The sequence below is a fragment of the Lithobates pipiens genome, unplaced genomic scaffold, assembly GCF_037356315.1.
Source record: "Lithobates pipiens isolate NorthernLeopardFrog02 unplaced genomic scaffold, aLitPip1_a1.2 Scaffold_13, whole genome shotgun sequence".
NCBI classification, from domain to species: Eukaryota; Metazoa; Chordata; class Amphibia; order Anura; family Ranidae; genus Lithobates; species Lithobates pipiens.
Genome location: NW_027507718.1, coordinates 240,943,171 through 240,961,729, shown reverse-complemented (window position 1 = coordinate 240,961,729; position 18,559 = coordinate 240,943,171). Strand labels below are relative to the sequence as shown.

General features: G+C 43.3%; 1 protein-coding gene across 1 annotated transcript in view; it reads left to right on the top strand.

Moving 5' to 3' along the window:
• Positions 1-18,559, top strand: part of GPAT3 (glycerol-3-phosphate acyltransferase 3) — an 87,753-nt gene that overhangs the window by 13,716 nt on the left and 55,478 nt on the right. Inside the window, exon 2 of the mRNA XM_077476416.1 lies at positions 7,866-7,932. Within this exon, the coding sequence (XP_077332542.1) occupies positions 7,866-7,932 (67 nt within the window). The remainder of the gene's footprint in view (positions 1-7,865; positions 7,933-18,559) is intronic.

Sequence of the window (18,559 nt, the reverse complement as noted above, 5' to 3'; positions counted from 1 at the left end):
TAGCAGAAATGCACAACACGGGAGTTGGTGTTCATATTAATCTTATAACTGTGGTGGTTTGTCAGAAATACACAACATAGAAGTTTGGGTCTTTCTGTCTTTATAGCCTTGTTTTGCTGTACATAGGTAAAGCACAACAGTAAAGGGGGTTCCTGTCCTTTCCGTATTTATATATCAGTTATGACCTAGCTAGCTGCACTAAAGAAATACGCAGCATTTAGGGTTTGCTTGAGTCTTAATGTTTTTACGTCTTGGCAGCACATCAGAAAACCAGACTATGAGGACTGTTTGTCTACGTTGAGGTTCAGATTTGGGTCTCTTCCCATATTTGATATATTGGTTTAGCTAGTCACACTCAGGCACACAACATTGTTGTCTATGCTTGTGTCCTTTCTGTCTAAATCTATTGTGCCGTGCCCACAATCTATGATCATTTTATTTGTGATATTAATAATGCATGTATCACCTTTTTGTATTTCAGCCTTCTTTTCCATGGAGGGGCCAGGAGTTCGGGCTGCAGCTGCCACATGTCAGAAAACCTTGACCACTTGCATTCAGGGATGCCAGAACCATTTCCTAGGGTTGAAGCCCTGTAGGGTTATGGGACACTGGAGGAAGGGGATAATGATTCGCCCTGTTTAGTAAGAACTTGGAGAGTTCTATTCAGAGGAGTATTAGGGCCTAAGGATGAAGTATAAAGATGTATACCCGATCGAATAGGTTTCGGCTCGGTGCATGGCCTTCATTTTGCCCTTTTAGCAAAACTAGACATAAAAATATGGGTAGTCTACTCCTGCTAGGGACTTTAATCTCCTGAAGAAGGCTCTCAGGCGTAAGTAAGGACATAGATTGGGCGTGCCTTAAACCCAGGGTTCAAGCTTCTGTTAATCTATTTCCCTTAAGTAGGCTTCCCTTTAGTCTTTTGCTGACATAAAGATAAAAAGGAAGCAGTTTTATTTCCCTCAACAGGATAGTGTTAAGACAGGCCCTCTTATTGATTAATGTAGTGTCCTTGTCTTACACAGGTCTCTTATTTATCTTTTTAGTGGTTCTAAGTAGCACCTACAGGCATAATAGGCCATGGTTGTTAGATGTGTGAGATAGGCAACATTGCTAACCTACAAGTTTAACATGTTTTTTGATTCCATTTTTAAGAGCCCATTTCACCTAGATACTGCATCTGAAGCGGAAAAGGCAGGAACATCTGTGGAGCAGACCTGCAGATCAGCCGCATGATCCAGCTAAGATGCCTTCATCAAGCATATGAGCGTATGGAATGGAGGTAAAGCTCACTGCAGAGCCAAGGTTCGCCAAGAGGGTTTTGCAGTGGCCCCACCCTAAGGTAGGCCTGAGGTACTTGTTTATCCTCTCAGGTGTGCCGTCCTGGAAGATGACTTGAGAAAAGTACCAGTTACTTACCGGTAACTGTCTTTCTGGGAAATCTTCCAGGACGGCAGGCCTACTTCCCGCCCGTTCTAGAACACTAGAAGGTGAGTACCTATGAGGAATGATTTCCCTTGTGAACCTGGTTCAGGAGTTACTTCTCTACAAACTGAGGATCAAGGGGAAGGGTGGGGACTTAAAACAGCTGTCGATTGATTGTGTTTCCTGTAGGGAGGAGCCTCTCATCTCTCAGGTGTGCCGTCCTGGAAGATTTCCCAGAAAGACAGTTACCGGTAAGTAACTGGTACTTTTCCCCTAATCGGTCGCAGAAAGGGCTCCAGCCCTTAGCAAATAACAATGGACATCCCTGCCTAGTCCCATTCTGTATCTCAAAATAATCTGATAATCTACCACTGACTTTAACCCTTGCTGTAGGCTCTGCATATAGTGCCATAACCCAGACCCACTTCCCTCCAGAACTCTGACCGTAAACTCTCACCCCACCCTGTCAAATGCTTTTTCAGCATCCATTGAAATTTCTACACTCTGATTCGGTCCATTATGCATTCAATGCAATACATGCAAGGCCCAACTAGTAATGTCTCTGGCCTTTCGGCCCTTCATAAACCGCGTTTGGTCTGGGTGAATCAATTTAACTATATGGTCTTGTAACCTAAGGGCCAGAATTTTAGCCAGGAGCTTAGTGTCAGAGTTAAGGAGGGAGATGGGTCTAAAGCTGGCACATCACTGGGGATCCTTCCCTAACTTTGGGAGGACAGTCACAGAAGCCAGCAATGTCTCCGGAGGCAATGGGTTAGAGACTGAGACAGAATTAAGATGCCTACAAAGAGGAGCCAACGGGATTGAGGACATTTTTTTTTATAATGCCTATTTGTGAAACTGTCTGGTCCTGAGCTTTTACCCAATGGCAAAGCCGCAATCGCTTCGCCCAACTCTTCAATAGAGGTTGCTTTTTCCATTTTCTCCAGGGCCACAGATGGAATGGCCTGCAACTCTGAGGCTTTAAGATATTCCCGAATTCTGTCTGCATGCCCACTCTCCCCCGCACCCATAGGCACTGGATCTATATTTTATAGAGATTAGAGCTGCACGATTCTGGCAAAAATGAGAATCACAATTTTTTTGCTTAAAATAAAAGGTTCACGATTCTCGCGACGTAAAATCTTTCACATTATACAAAAAAAATTGGGCTAACTTGACTGGTTCGATTTTTTCCAAAAAAATGCATTTTAAAGACTGTTGTGCAAATACAGTGTGACATAAAATATTGCAACAACCACCATTTTATTCTCTAGTGTCTCCTACTAAAAAAAGTATATATAATTGTAGCGTTGGCTCCTGACGATCAGGCGCTATGGTTTTTGAAAAGTTAATTTGCCTGAAGCCACAGTTGGGCTTTGGGACTATTTCTCTAAATTTCAGTACCAGTCCAGCTGGGTTGCACTGGGTTCTCCTTGACCACAGGTGTCACTGTCACCGCTCTCAAGAGTAGAAATGCAGTCTAGCTGGGTGCATTGAATGCCACTATTCTCTCAGAACCAGCCCAGTGGGAGTGTTCTCCTGCTGTGCATTCTGGGGGGGGGGGGGGGGGTGTATTTAAGGTACATGCTTTGGGGTTCCATTTTTGTATTTTCTGTCTGTTCAGTTCTGGTGGTCCTCCTGACCCAGCCCCATGGCCCTCCTGGCCTGAGGGGTGGAACCATGCACCCTGAGTCTTGGGGCCGGCTGGCTCGAGGCGATGCAACTGCAGGGACAGGCCCGAGTGACGTTTCGGGGCCTACTGATCCAAGGGTGGTCCGGTGCCGTCTCATGTGAAGGGAAAGGCCCAGCAACTGAAGAACTCCAGGGGAAGACTCTTCAGAAGAAGGCCGTGTGCAAGGCTGGCTTCTCTGAAGGAGCCTGGAGGCTTAGTTGAAGGATGCAGCCTGGATCAACATGCATACGGTATTTCCGGATCAGCTGAGAGAACCTGGTACTGTATGTTGGCTCTTTAAATTTATCTAAGTCCCTCAGTAACACTCAAGTGTACCTCCATAAGTCTGTGGCAGAGATTTTACCGAGCACCCCACCGGCTGCTAGGCCTAGTGAGAGGAGGTCTATCCGGGGGTTGTTAAATCCAGTTGTGAAACGGTTGCTATGCTCTGGATTTTCCCTAAAGACCTCCATCATTTTTGCAATCTAAGTACTTGAACTCACTCCTAACCCTCTACCCTTTATTGAGAAACTGTTTCTATTCTAAATAAATAACCGAAAAGAGGATTCAGTGTCAGTTTCCACATTCTTTGGGCCATCTGCTACGGGAACTCCAAGACAGAGAAGCAAACAAGTGAGGTAACGCTAAGCCAAAATAAAACCAGCAGCTCCTTCGGGGGTCAGTGCTACATAATGTTTGGGGGTTCTAAGTAATTACCAAAAAATAATATTTTTAACTTGAGTGTTTAAGTGGTTAAACTTTTCTCATTTAAACACAATTGTCTAGCCAGTAACCTCCCACCCTTCCTCTGTTCATAAAAACGGTGGGCAAAATACACTTGTTTATTTTGAACTTTCCAACAAGAAACTGTTTTAGATCTGCCTGCAGTTTTTCCAGTCTCTGCATGTCCCCAGGTTTTAAATGGGCCTTATGTTTAATTTCAAGTTTATGTATTTCCTCTAAAAGCTCAACCATTTCTTTGTCTCTCTTTTCTAATATGTAAACCCATTGAAATCCTTATGGGCTTCCCATACCACTTGGTCAGACACCTCTTCTGATGTATTGGTTTAAAATATAATGCTAATGTGTGAGACGGATTCCACGCTCTGTTTATCATCCAAAATAGATTCATTCAAGTCGCCATGTTCTTTCCAAGCCACCAGTCGATGTCGAACATATTGTTAAACTTATTGGAGCATGGTGTCAGAAACCATGAACCAGACTGAGACAGAAGTACAATTAAATCACACTTGTTTATTAATAAAAAATAAAAAGGTAAATAGAGTAAGCATAGTCAAAGCATAGCCAAAGTCCAGTAACCAGATTGAGTAGTCAGCCAGTCCAGAGTTCAATAACCAGATCCGGTAATCGGCCAGGCCAGAAGTTAGGGATCCAAATGGAGCAACAGCAAACAGGATAAGGAGCCAGAAGGGATGTCAGCAAGCCAGTCTTTACGCAGGAGATGGTTTCTTGTGATGTGACCAAGGCGAAGGCAGATATGAAGTGAGCTGGACAGCTTTAAGTAGGCAGGTCAGATGAGCAAGATCAGGAACAGCTGGGTAACTGTGGAGAGAGATGAGAGCTGGCAATTAGCCGACAGCTGAGCAGCCAGCCCAGAGAAGAAAGGGCTAATCCAGCCCTGACACATTGTCTGATATGGTGATTGAACAGTTGATGATCTTGCATAATTCAAATAATAATGATCTATCAACAACATCAATCCTTGGATATACATTGTGTGTTTTGGAGTAGTAGCTGAAATCAATGTCCTGCTCATGCAGCACCCTCCAACTATCTACCAAATGCAGAGAGCAAAGGCGCTGTTTAATATGCCTTAAAGCTTTATAAGACATGCAGGTTTTCCCTGAAGAGGTGTCCAGACTGGGGTCCAAGGTGATGTTAAAGTCCAGTCCCATCCCTTTCCTAAACTACCCCAAAATTTCCTAAATTTTAGATTGTTTGTTTATTGGGGGTATATATAGTAGCAAAGATATAACACTGGCCCTGGATCTTACTCTTAACAAAAAAGATACTGCCTTCGGGGTCTACTCGTATTTCTATAGGTACCAAGGGGCAACGTTTATGGATAGCTATTGTAACTCCTCTAGCCCTAGGGATGGTAGAAGGTGCATTGAACCACTGATTATATGGAAAAAGAGGCATACGTGGAGTCAACCCTACCACAAAGTGCATCTCCTGCAGAAAAACTATCTCTGCCTCCATGTGACGCAGTTCATACCAAAGACTGCCCCTTTTACCAGCCAAGCAAAGCCCTCTCACGTCACATGATACAATCCTAATTCTACCTGTCATTCTTTCAATACTTCCATGGATCTCTTACTATACTGTTGCACTTAGTCGGTGTCTGTTCCCAGCCTTCTGGTTGCATCTGACGAGAAGGGGGAAAAAAACATCCAAAACAAATAACATATTATGCCACTGTCTATAGCACATCCCCTAAGGGGAGGATGAGTCTGGGCAGAGGTGCACCACCTGTGTCTGGAGGGAAGAAGAGAGGCAAGAGGGGGAGAGAAAAAGACAAAAACTTATCTTCCCCCCCACCCCCTCTTCACTCAAACAATCCCCCACACCCAATCCTACTCTAAGCAATCTGTTCCTTTACTATTAACCCTTTTAACTTTACACCGTATTCCGGCATGTTCTTCTGGAGCTACATTATAATCCTGTCTGTCCACATGATTTTTCCATTGGCCTTTAGCTGACACCTGTTGCCATTGTTCTGGTCATTGCAGTGATGGTTTACAATTATTCATTCTCCAATCTGGAAAGTCCACCATGGGGAGCTCCAGCACCTCTGTGAAGTGTTGCAAATCAGCTTTAGTTTGAAGTGTTGCTGTTTTCCCATTTCGTATTGCTATAACCCTGAAGGGATACCCCCAACGGTATTTAACATGAAGTGGCTGTAGGGCTTCCAACAAGGGTTTAATCATTCTTCCTTGGATAAGTGTTCTATATGATCTGGAAATAAAGCTATTTGCGTACCTTCAAAGTCAACTGTGGACTTCTTGCGGGCTGCTTTCATAATAGCTTCTTTCACTGGAAAGCTATGTATTTTGCAAATAACATCTCTTGGTCTTTCTGTATTTTGGGGAGTAGGTTGGAGGGCAAGGTGTACCCCATTTCAATCTTGTCTGGTGCAGATGGCCCCAGAATTAGCTGGAACAGACTGGTCACCCTTGGAAGCAATTCAAAATGTTTTATTTCAGACGGGCCCTTTATACATATATTTTGCCTACGATCTCTATTTTCTTGATAATTGATCTGTTCCAACCGATAATTCAATACTTCCTCATGATATTTTGTCATATCTTCGATATCGGCCACTCCTATTCTAATATAATCCTGGGCCATCTCCATTTCCTCCACTTTATGTCCCAGTGCCCCTATATCCTCCCTTAACTCCTTTGCAGCCTATTTGCAGGATGATTCAACAGTGGTTTATAAGTAATTGAATGTCTTTCTTTGTAGGAAGTGCTCTTAAATGTTCTAATCGGGTCCCAATTTACTATTAACTCTGAGATTTACTTGGTTCAATATTGGGATCACAATTCAAAGGGTTAACATACTGCACCTGCCCTGTAGAGGCTGTCTCTGGATTTATCACAAGTCCTTTTGATTTTTCAGATTCACTGCTGGGTTTTGTATTCCCAAGACTTTCATTTTCCAAGGGTTCAGCCATCCCTCCTGGTTTTCCTTCCACCTCCTGAAGACTCAAGTCCCCAGCTGTACACTCCCCATCCGGTCCTCAATTTCACCAGCGTGAGCCATGGGGTCTCTACCTTCTCATGGGAGATCCCTTTCCAGGATTATACGGCTCTGCCTTGGGCTTAAGGATACATGGCCGCCGCCGGGTGCTGTAATACCCCTTCCAAAGCCCGTCACTCCTCGGCCCTCTGCAGAGGGAGCATGTCCCGTCCTCCCTTCAGATCAGGGGAGCTGAAGTTCCTTCCCTCCTGGGCCGGGTTCTCTTAATTGCGCCCCCTGGATCCACACTCGTCGTGAGATAGGCTCTGAGCCCATTAGCCTGGCTCTTTTCACCACTGACGAGCAGGTGTGCAGCTGTGCGGTGGCATGTGGACATGCCTTAGCCGGTCTGGGGCCCGCCGAACCACCGCTACCTATCTTCCTGGAGCCTGGGGATCATAGCGCAGCACGCCCAGTCAACGTGTCTGTTCATGCCACACCCCTTGTTTTTCCATGTTCAATTGTATATTTAAAGTGGTTCTAAAGATACCATTTTTTTTTATTACCTTAATACATCCTATGCATTAAGATAAAAAAACTATTCTTTGCATGTAGCTCCCCCCTAGCCCCCCTCATGCTTGCCTAAACTCGGTCCTCGATATGCAGGAGAGCAAAGGCTGTCTCTCCTCATGGGACAGAGAGGCAGCAGTAGGAGCCATTGGCTCCTGCTTCTGTCAGTAGCAGCCAGTGAGGGGAGTGGGGGCATGGCCCAGCCATGCTCTGCATGTCAATTGACAAACATGCAGGCTCACTCCTGAGCTGGCTCTGAGTGCCCCCAGCAAGCAGGGAGGGGGTGGGGAGCCAGTATGGGACCCCAGAAGAGGATCGGGGCAGCTGCTCTGTGCAAAACCTTTTTACAGAGAAGGTAGGAATGACATGTTTTTTTTTTTTTTTTTTTAGTAGTTATAGGAAGCTTTAGATGGAATGCTGTGTTCAGTTTTATGGTATATTTTTTACATAATGGGTTTGCAGAATTTCTGAATGTCCTCCTTTGTATTTTTAGTGGGCCACGTTGCGTATTCAGAGAGGGTTTCGGGAACAAAAGAAGCTTCGAATGGTTGCATCTAATGGTAAGAATTACTGCATGTTACATGTCATGTGAATATATATATAATTAAACCTTTAATGTGTGTCTTTAATAGTAGGTGAGGTTGAAAAAAAGTCCAAGTCCAACCTAAAATGATCTGCCATAAAATGATCTCCTATTTTGTAGGCGCCATAATTTTTGCGCAAACCAATCAATATACGCTTATTGCAATTTTATTTTATTTTTTTTACCAAAAATGTGTAGAAGAATACATATTGGCCTAAACTGAGGAAAAAATAGTTTATTTTTTTTAATATATTTTTGGGAGATATTTATTAAAGCAAAATGTAAACAATATTGCTTTTTTTTTTTTTTTTTAAAGCCCCCCACCCCCCTCCTTCTTTTAATCTCTTCTTTCCCCTTCCTATATTTCAACCTTAGTCCTTTCATACTGATACTGTTCCCGACTTGGATAAGTCCCCTTCTTTCTGCCTTCTTTTGGAACAGTTGAAAAGTACGCACAGACTCATGCCTTGTTTGACTAACTGTTGAGTACATATAGGTCTTAACATCTCCTCTTTGTCTGGAGGTCTTTATCTGATATCTGGTGTAAAACTAATTTTGTCATATAGATGACCCAATGCACTTTGTACTCAACACGTTAACCTAAAGTCTGCATTATTAATACCAAATTATTACTGCCATGTATATTTCTCTTATTCTGTTTGTTTTTAATAAATGTTTATTGCTATCAAAAAAAAAAAAAAAAAGAATATCCTCCAGTCCCTTTTTATTAGGTTTGTTGCCCTTCTCTGTACTCATTTCCAGTACATCCTTCCTGAGGACTGGTGCCCAGAACTGGACAGCATACTCCTAGGTGATGTTGGTCCTTTTTCCATCTTAGATTCCCCCCCAGAGGTTCTCCCCCCAGTGAGTACATTTCATTCATATTTTTGCTACCCAAATGCATTATTTTACATTTTTCCACATTAACCACTTCAGCCTCGGACCAATAAATACCTTAAGGACCAGAGGTGTTTTTGCAATTTCGCACTGCGCTGCTTTAACTGGTAATTGCGCGGTCATGCAATATTGCACCCAAACGAAATTTGCGTCCTTTTCTTCCCACAAATAGAGCTTTCTTTTGATGGTATTTGATTGCCTCTGCGATTTTTATTTTTTGCGATATAAATGGAAAAAGAGCGAAAATTTTGAAAAAAAATGATATTTTCTTCTTTTTGTTATAAGAAAAATCGAATAAACTAAATTTTAGTCATACATTGAGGGCAAAATTTATTCAGCCACATGTCTTTAGTAAAAAAAATGTCAATAAGCGTATATTTTTTGGTTTGCGCAAAAGTTATAGCGTCTACAAACTAGAGTACATTTTCTGGAATTTACACAGCTTTTAATTTATGACTGCCTATCTCATTTCTTGAGGTGCTAAAATGGCAGGGCAGTACAAACCCCCCCCAAATGACCCCATTTTGGAAAGTAGACACCCCAAGGAAACTGCTGATGGGTATGTTGAGCCCATTGAATATTTATTTTTTTTGTCCTAAGGGATTGAATAATGACAAAAAAAAAAAAAAAGTACAAAAAGTTGTCACTAAATGATATATTGCTCACACATGCCATGGTTATATGTGGAATTGCACTCCAAAATATATTCCGCTACTAGTATAGTATAGTCGCGCACGGCATCCCGAAAACCAATCACCACCTTCAGGATTTCTAAGGGTGCAAATTTTTGATTTTACCCCTCACTACCTATCACAGTTTCGAAGGCCATAAAAAGCCAAAATAGCACAAAACCCCCCAAAATGACCCCATTTTGGAAAGTAGACACCCCAAGCTATTTACTGAGAGGCATGTTGAGTCCATGGAATATTTTATATTTTGCCACAAGTTGCGGGAATATTACAAACTTTTTTTTTTTTGCACAAAGTTGTCACTAAATGATATATTGCTCACACATGCTATGGGCATATGTGAAATGACACCCCAAAATACATTCTGCTGCTTCTCCTGAGTACAGGGATACCACATGTGTGGGACTTTTTGGGAGCCTAGCCGCGTACGGGACCCCGAAATCCAAGCACCGCCTTCAGGATTTCTAAGGGCATAATTTTTTTATTTTACTCCTCACTACCTATCACTACCTATCACAGTTTTGACGGCCATAAAATGCCAAGATGGCACAAAACCCCCCCAAATGACCCCATTTTGGAAAGTAGACACCCCAAGGAAACTGCTGATGGGTATGTTGAGCCCATTGAATATTTATTTTTTTTTGTCCTAAGGGATTGAATAATGACTAAAAAAAAAAAAAAAAAAAAAATGTACAAAAAGTTGTCACTAAATGATATATTGCTCACACATGCCATGGTTATATGTGGAATTGCACCCCAAAATATATTCCGCTACTTCTCCCGAGTACGGGGATACCACATGTGTGGGACTTTTTGGGAGTATAGTCGCGCACGGCATCCCGAAAACCAATCACCACCTTCAGGATTTCTAAGGGTGCAAATTTTTGATTTTACCCCTCACTACCTATCACAGTTTCGAAGGCCATAAAAAGCCAAAATAGCACAAAACCCCCCAAAATGACCCCATTTTGGAAAGTAGACACCCCAAGCTATTTACTGAGAGGCATGTTGAGTCTATATTTTATTTTATATGTTGCCACAAGTTGCGGGAATATTACAAACTTTTTTTTTTTTGCACAAAGTTGTCACTAAATGATATATTGCTCACACATGCTATGGTTATATGTGGAATTGCACCCCAAAATATATTCGGCTACTTCTCCCGAGTATGGGGATACCACATGTGTGGGACTTTTTGGGAGTCTAGTCGCGTACGGCACCCCGAAAACCAATCACCACCTTCAGGATTTCTAAGGGTGCAAAGGCCATAAAATGCCAAAATAGCACAAAATCCCCCCAAATTACCCCATTTTGGAAAGTAGACACCCCAAGCTATTTACTGAGAGTCATGTTGTCTGAACGAAAAAAAAGAGATTGATCGGTGGGTATGCCCACCATTAGATACCTCCCTTCATCCACCCACTTCTAATGATGGACATACATGCACCATTTATATATGCCGAAGCATGGGGGCATCCTCCCGCAAAAAAGTTATGCCGCGTACATACGTTCAAACTTTTCCATGGGCAAGCCCCCTGTCGGAATTTTGACCGTATGTACGCGGCATTAGGAGCAAAATCACTCCTCCACCCCTTATGCCCCCATGCTTCGGCATATATGCTCTTTTTTAACTGTGGTGGTGAAATCACCGCCTACAGCACTGGAGTCACGGCTTTATGTATCGTGGGAGCAAACGCTGTTGCTGTCAAGATAAATAAATCCGCGCTGCAGCTGAATGGCGTACCTGCTAAGCAAATTATGGTTAACGTTAAAACAAAGTAACATCCCAGTAAAACCTTACCATACCATACCTGCAAAGCAATTGCCAAAAAAAACAGTAAAAAATAAAACATTTTTTAACACAACCTGTGCCTAAAATATATATATGCCGAAGCATGGGGGCATCCTCCCGCAAAAAAGTTATGCTGCGTACATACGTTCAAACTTTTCCACGGGCAAGCCCTCCGTCGGAATTTTGACCGTATGTACGCGGCATTAGGAGCAAAATCGCTCCTCCACCCCTTATGCCCCCATGCTTCGGCATATATGCTCTTTTTTAACTGTGGTGGTGAAATCACCTCCTACAGCACTGGAGTCGCGGCTTTATGTATCGTGGGAGCAAACGCTGTTGCTGTCAAGATAAATAAATCCACGCTGCAGCTGAATGGCGTACCTGAAAACATGAAAAATGGTTAACAATAACACAGTAAACAGTAAAGTATAAAAAATTTGAGAGAAGAGAGAGAGAGAGAGAGAGAGAGAGAGAGAACAATAAAACGACAACTATTTTTGGTTTTTATATTTTATATTTTTTTTGGTTTTTTTATTTTACTTTTTTTTTTTTTTTTTTTTTTTTTTTTTTTTTATACACTTTTTTTTTGAACTGTAAACTGTAACTGTAACGGTTCGGGTCTCTCAAAATGCGATGGCATCTTGGGAGACCCTGTGTTAGTGTGCCTAGCCTGTGAAAGGCTGTACCCTACGCTAATACTTCACTCGTTCATGGTAGCGTTCAAAACACTCACCCTGACAAAGACCAGGCTGGCCAGGACAGCGTGGACAATAAGAACGGGTGTCACGCCTATATCCACGCTTGCTACAGACACGACATCTTTTTTGGGGGGCTCGTTGGGTAGGGGTACTCGGGAGGACATAAGAATAATGCCTCTCATACAGCCGGCTTACTGCATTTGGTTGGGAATGGTGAGGTACAGAACCGTCTGGAAACAGAAGCTCTGTGACAACCTCTCTTTGGAAGAAAAGAAAGGTTAATGTTCCGCCTGAAGCTTTGTATAGCACAAAAGCATTCAGCAAAGCCAATTGAAATAAGTAAGCAGACACTTTTTTGTACCAGCGTCTGGTCTTACGGGAAGTTAGATACGGCGCTAACATCTGGTCATTGAGGTCCACCCCTCCCATATTTTTGTTATATTCGTGGACACAGAGGGGTTTCTCCACAATACCAGTCGCCGTAGAAATTTGGACCGTCGTGTCTGCATGAAGGGAGGTAAGAACGAAAACATTCTTATTATGCCTCCACTTCATAGCGAGCAAATTATTACACCGATAGCAGGCTCTCTCCCCCAGCCTAAGACGGGAATCTACAAGCCGCTGGGGAAAGCCCCGGCGATTAGGTCGCACGGTGCCACATGCTCCAATCTGATTATCAAATAAATGACTAAACAGTGGCACGCTGGTGTAATAGTTGTCCACGTACAAGTGGTACCCCTTTCCGAATAAGGGTGACACCAATTTCCACACTATCTTGCCAGCGCTTCCTATGTAATCAGGGCAGTTCTCCGGCTCTACGTAACTATCTTTACCCTCATAAACCATAAAGCTCCATGCATAGCCTGTGGCCCTGTCACAGCACTTATAGAGCTTGACCCCGTACCTGGTACGCTTGTTGGGAATGTACTGTTTGAATGACAAGCGACCAGTAAACTTAACCAGGGACTCATCAACGCAGACAACTTTTTGGGGAATAAACAAGTCTGCAAAACGTTGGTTGAAGTGGTTTATGAGGGGCCGAATTTTGTAGAGCCGATCGTATTCAGGGTCTCCACGTGGACGACAAAGTTCATTGTCACTGAAGTGCAAGAACCGCAAGATCTGCTCGTATCGTGCCCTGGGCATGGAGTTAGAGAACAGGGGCATGTGGTCAGCCGGATGCGTGGACCAATAAGCCCGCATCCGCATAAATTTGTGTGTGCCCATGTTGAGGGAAAGGCCCAAAAACGTCTTAAATTCGGAAACCGTAACTGGTTTCCAATCTCTGGCAAGAGACGGCAACTGGGGATTAGCGGCGATGCGTTGACCAGCATATAAATTGGTTTGGTCCACAATAGATCTATAGAGATCTTCCGTGAGATACAGAGAATAAAAATCGAGTGGCGTAAAATCATCTGTATCCACCTGAATACCGGGTTGGGCAGTGAATGGGGGAAGTACGGGTTCTGCAGAAGTGGTGGGCACCCAATTGGGATAGGCGAATTCTGCAGGAAGGGCACTATGGGTACGACGGGCCTGTCTTTGTCTTCTTCTTCTTGGTGGCAGCGGGACACTACTTGTGCTTGCCACCTCGCCAGCTTGAACTGCACTTATGGGACTCGCCACGTCACCACGTGATACTGCAGTGCTGGATGTACGCCCAGGGTGTACTAGGCCGCTGGTGCTTGCCAGTTCACCAAAAGGATGAGCGGCGCTAGTACTGGCTCTATACTCCATACGAGGGACTTCCGGTTCCTGCACCTCAACAACATCAGAAAATCGGGGTCGAGTACGCCTGACAATAGCAGGGACCTCTTCTTCGTCGTCAGAGCTATCTGACATGGAGGCGCTGTCCTCTACAGGTTCGTATTCTGAGCCTGATTCTGACAGATCAGTGTCTTCCTCTTCACTATCTGTCATGCTCAGAAACGTGTAGGCCTCTTCACTAGTGTACCTTCGCTTTGCCATTTTGGGCTCTAAATTTAGGGGTACAGTAGTGAGACTCACAGGTAAAAAAGCACCTAGCCTGTCAGCGACTGTATAAAACGCTACCAAAAAAAACTGTTAGCGATCGCAGGGATCAGGCCTGACTCTGCGAACGCTGCAGTTATGTGTGTTGTGTTTTGTAAGTGACAGTGATCGATCGATACTGCACTTGGGTGGGCTGGGCTGGGCTGGGCAGAGGGGCAAAACGCAGGTGCTAGCAGGTATCTGGGCTGATCCTGCTAACAATGCGTTTTTTTAGAACCCTAAATTGCTGGGCACGCTAGTATAGATCTGATCAGATCAGATATTGATCTGTTCGGATACTATACCACTAAGGGAGGTGTATGCTTTGCGCGTGGGTGTTAGCGGTGCTGGCACTAACCTAGCACTGCCTGGGGCGACGCAGACCCTTTCTGACCCTAAAACCAAATTTATATCACCCGCCGGGTGATCAGGGGGTTAAACCTTTATTAGGTAATAAATGGCGGGTGCCCTGATGCTATAAAAAGCGAACTACCAAACCAGCGTCACCCGTAACACTTATACGGTGATCACTGGTGAAAGGGTTAACTAAGGGCAATCAGGGGTTAAAACCTTTATTGGGTATTTATATGGGGGTACCTGAAGCTTTATAAAAAGCTGACGGGGAACCTAAATAACTAAATAACTAACTGGCTAACCAGCGTCACCAGTGACACTTATGCAGCGATCGCTGGTGAAAGGGTTAACTCTAGGGGCAATCAAAGGGTTAAAACCTTTATTAGGTTATATATCGGGGTACCTAACGGTATAAAAACTTGGCGTTGAACCTAAAAAAAAACTAGCTTCCTAGCGGGACCAGTGACACTATTGCAGCGATCAGAAAAACGATCGCTTAGTGACACTGGTAAAAGAGGGTGAAAGGGTTAACTGGGAGGGCAATCAAGGGGTTAAACCTTTATTAGGGGGGGGTAGGGGGCTACCCTGGACCTAAAGGGGCCTAACACTAGCTGCCCTGACACTTTTTACAGTCACAACTGACACTAAATGTAGTGATCAATAAATAAATGAACACTGCATTAGTGACACTGTGACTGGGGGGGGGGCGGGGGGCCGATCGGGGGGGTGATCGGGGGGTGACTGGGGTGAAATGTGTGCCTGTGTGTACCTATGTGTCAGTGGACTGTTGGTGCACTTACTTGCGTCTTCACTCCTCGCTGTCCGGTTCAAAAAGACCGCCACGAGGAGTGTGACATCACTTCCTCCTCCTGTGTTTACATTTTCACAGGGGAGGAAGTTCGTCACTGGCCAGGAGCGATCGAGAGGGGATGGGCGGAAACCAACGGCCATCCCCTCATCGCCGATCGCTCCGGCACCGAAAGGGACCGCCGTATCTAGCGGGAGGGGGTCCGATCGGACCCCCCACCCGCTAGAAGGCAATCACGTACATTTACGTGATTATGCCTGCCCGTGCCATTGTGTTGACGTACATTGGCAATACGGCGGTCCTGAAGTGGTTAAACCTCGTTTGCCATGTAATTCAGTAGTTCAGATCTTCTTGCAAGGTTTCCACATCCTGCGGAGAAGTTAGCTTGGTATCCTCAACAAATACAGAGATTGAATGGTTTACCCATTCGTTTATGAACAAATTAAATAGTATTAATTCCAGCACAGAACCCTGGGGGACCTCACTTTCCACCCCTGAGACCATTCCAAGTACTCCCCATTTATTACCACCCTCTGAACTAGCCCTTGTAGCCAGTTTTTAATCCATCTACTCACCCTATGGTCCATACCAATGCACCTTACTTTGTACAGTAAAGTTTTATGGGGAACTGTGTCAAATGCTTTTACCAAATCCAGATACACCACATCTAAGGCCTTCATTTATCTAGATGGCAGCTCACCTCCTCATAGAAGATTAATAGATTGGTTTGGCAAGAACGATTCTTCCTGAATCCATGCTGCATACTATTGATGTTAGGCTAACTGGTCTGTAATTCCCAGGGATGTATTTTTTTAATATAGGTACTACATTGCCTTTTCTCCGATCAGCTGGTACCGTTCCCATCAGTAGACTGTCAGTAAGTTTTTCAAGTCTATTTCTAATTCTGTCCTCTGTTAGCCATGAGGGTGCTTCCTGTGATTTGTCATGAGGATAAACACTGCAGTTTTGGTTACTGAAGAACTTCAATCCCTTCACCATCTCCCCATCCTTTGTAACCAAATTTCCTTCCTCATTCTTTATTGGACCAATATGGTCTGTCCTCCTTTTTTTACTGTTTATATTCTTAACCACTTAAGCCCCAGACCATTTGGCTGGCCAAAGACCAGGGTACTTTTTACAATTTTGCACTGCGCTGCTTTAACTGGTAATTGCGTGGTCATGCAATGTTGTACCTAAACGAAATTTGCGTCCTTTTTTCCCCACAAATCAAGCTTTCTTTTGATGGTATTTGATTGCCTCTGCGATTTTTATTTTATGCGATATAAGCGGAAAAAGACCAAAAATTTTGAAAAAAAAAATTAGATTTTCTACTTTTTTGTTATATGAAAAATCCAATAAACTCAATTTTAGTCATACATTTACGCTAAAATGTATTCAGCCACGTGTTTTTGGTAAAAAAAATGTCAATAAGCGTATATTTATTGGTTGGCGCAAAATTTATAGCATTTCTTGAGGTGCTAAAATGGCAGGGCAGTACAAACCTCCCCCAATGATCCCAAAGGAAATTGCTAAGAGGCATGTAGAGCCCATTGAATATTTTTTTTTTTTTTGTCCCAAGTGATTGAATAATGACAGAATTTTTTTTTTTTTTTTTTTTTTTTTTTTTTTGCAAAAAGTTGTCACTAAATGATATATTGCTCACACATGCCGTGGTTATGTGTGGAATTGCACCCCAAAATACATTTTTCTGCTTCTCTTGGGTACGGGGATACCGTGTGTGTGTGTGTGTGTGTGTGTGTGTGTGTGTGTCTTTTTGGGAGCCTAGCCGTGTACGGGGCCTTGAAAACCAAGTACCACCCTGCAGGATTTCTAAGGACGTAAATTTTTGATTTCACTCCTCACTACCTATAACAGTTTTGAAGGCCACAAAATGCCAAGATGGCACAACCCCCCCCCCCCCCCCCCAATGACCCCATTTTTGAAAGTGGACTCCCCAAGCTATTTGCTGAGAGAGTATGGCGAGTATTTTGCAGATCTTGCTTTTTGACACAAAGTTTTGAAAAAAGAAAAAGAGAATACATTTTTCTTTACTTTCTTCATTTTCAAAAACGAATGAGAGCTGAAAAATACTCACCATGCCTCTCAGCAAATAGCTTGGGGTGTCTACTTTCCAAAATGGGGTCATTTGGGGGGGGGGGGGTTGTGCCATTTTGTGCCAATCTTGGCATTTTGTGGCCTTCAAAACTGTTATAGGTAGTGAGGAGTGAAATCAAAAATTTGGGGGGGGTTTGAACTGTCCTGGCATTTTATGCACAACATTTAGACATTTAGAAGCTTATGCCGCACATCACCCACTCTTCTAACCACTTGAAGACAAAGCCCTTTCTGACACTTTGTTTATATGAAAAATTTGCGGGAAAATTACTTTGAACCCCCAAACATTATATATATATATATATATATATATATATATATATATATATATATATATATATATATATATATATATATATATGATCTTAGGCTAAGTACATGGATACCAAACAAGACATGCTTTAAAATTACGCACAAACGTGCATCGGCGACAAACTACATACATTTTTAAAAGCCTTTTAAACGCATTAACAGGTTACTACTTTAAATTTATGGAGATCTACTGCCAAAATGACTGGCCTTGATCTGATCTTTGCGGTGATACCTCAGATGCATGGTGCAATTGCTGTTTATATATGACGCCTGAGAGCTCTCTCAGGTTCTCTGTTGGGACAGGAGAGCCAGATAAAACAATCAAAGATGATGATTGGGGGGGGGGGGGGGAGACATTCCCTCCCACTGCTTGTAAAAGCAGTCTAGAGGCTAATTAGCAGCTAGGATAGCTTTTACATGAAAGCCGTCTGCTGGCTGAAAAGAATTCTACCTAAACCCGCAGGCATCATTCTGGTATAACCACTCAAAGTCCCAGTGACATACCAGTATGTTGTTGGTCCTTGTTGAGCATATATTTATATTTATTTATATATCCTGGAATTTAAGTAAGGATCCAGTCGGTCCTGAAGCTCTGTATAGCAAATGAGCGTTCAGCAAAGTCAATTGAAATAAATAAACAGACACATTTTTTGTACCAGCGTCTGGCTTTAGGGGCAACTATACCCCTCCCCCTTTTTTACCTTCTCTAGCCCTGCAATAAAGGGAATACCCTTGAATGGTTTCCAGCCAATCATGAGAGCTGCTGAACCAAGTTTCTGAAATCTCCACAATTTAAATCCTCCTCATACAACAGTATCTCTAGTTCTTCCATTTTGTCTGCCAGACCCTGTCATTGGTGAACATGCCACGTATTTTAGACCAGTTGTATACTGTCCTTTTTATTGGGTGTTCCGAGATTGCAAATTGGA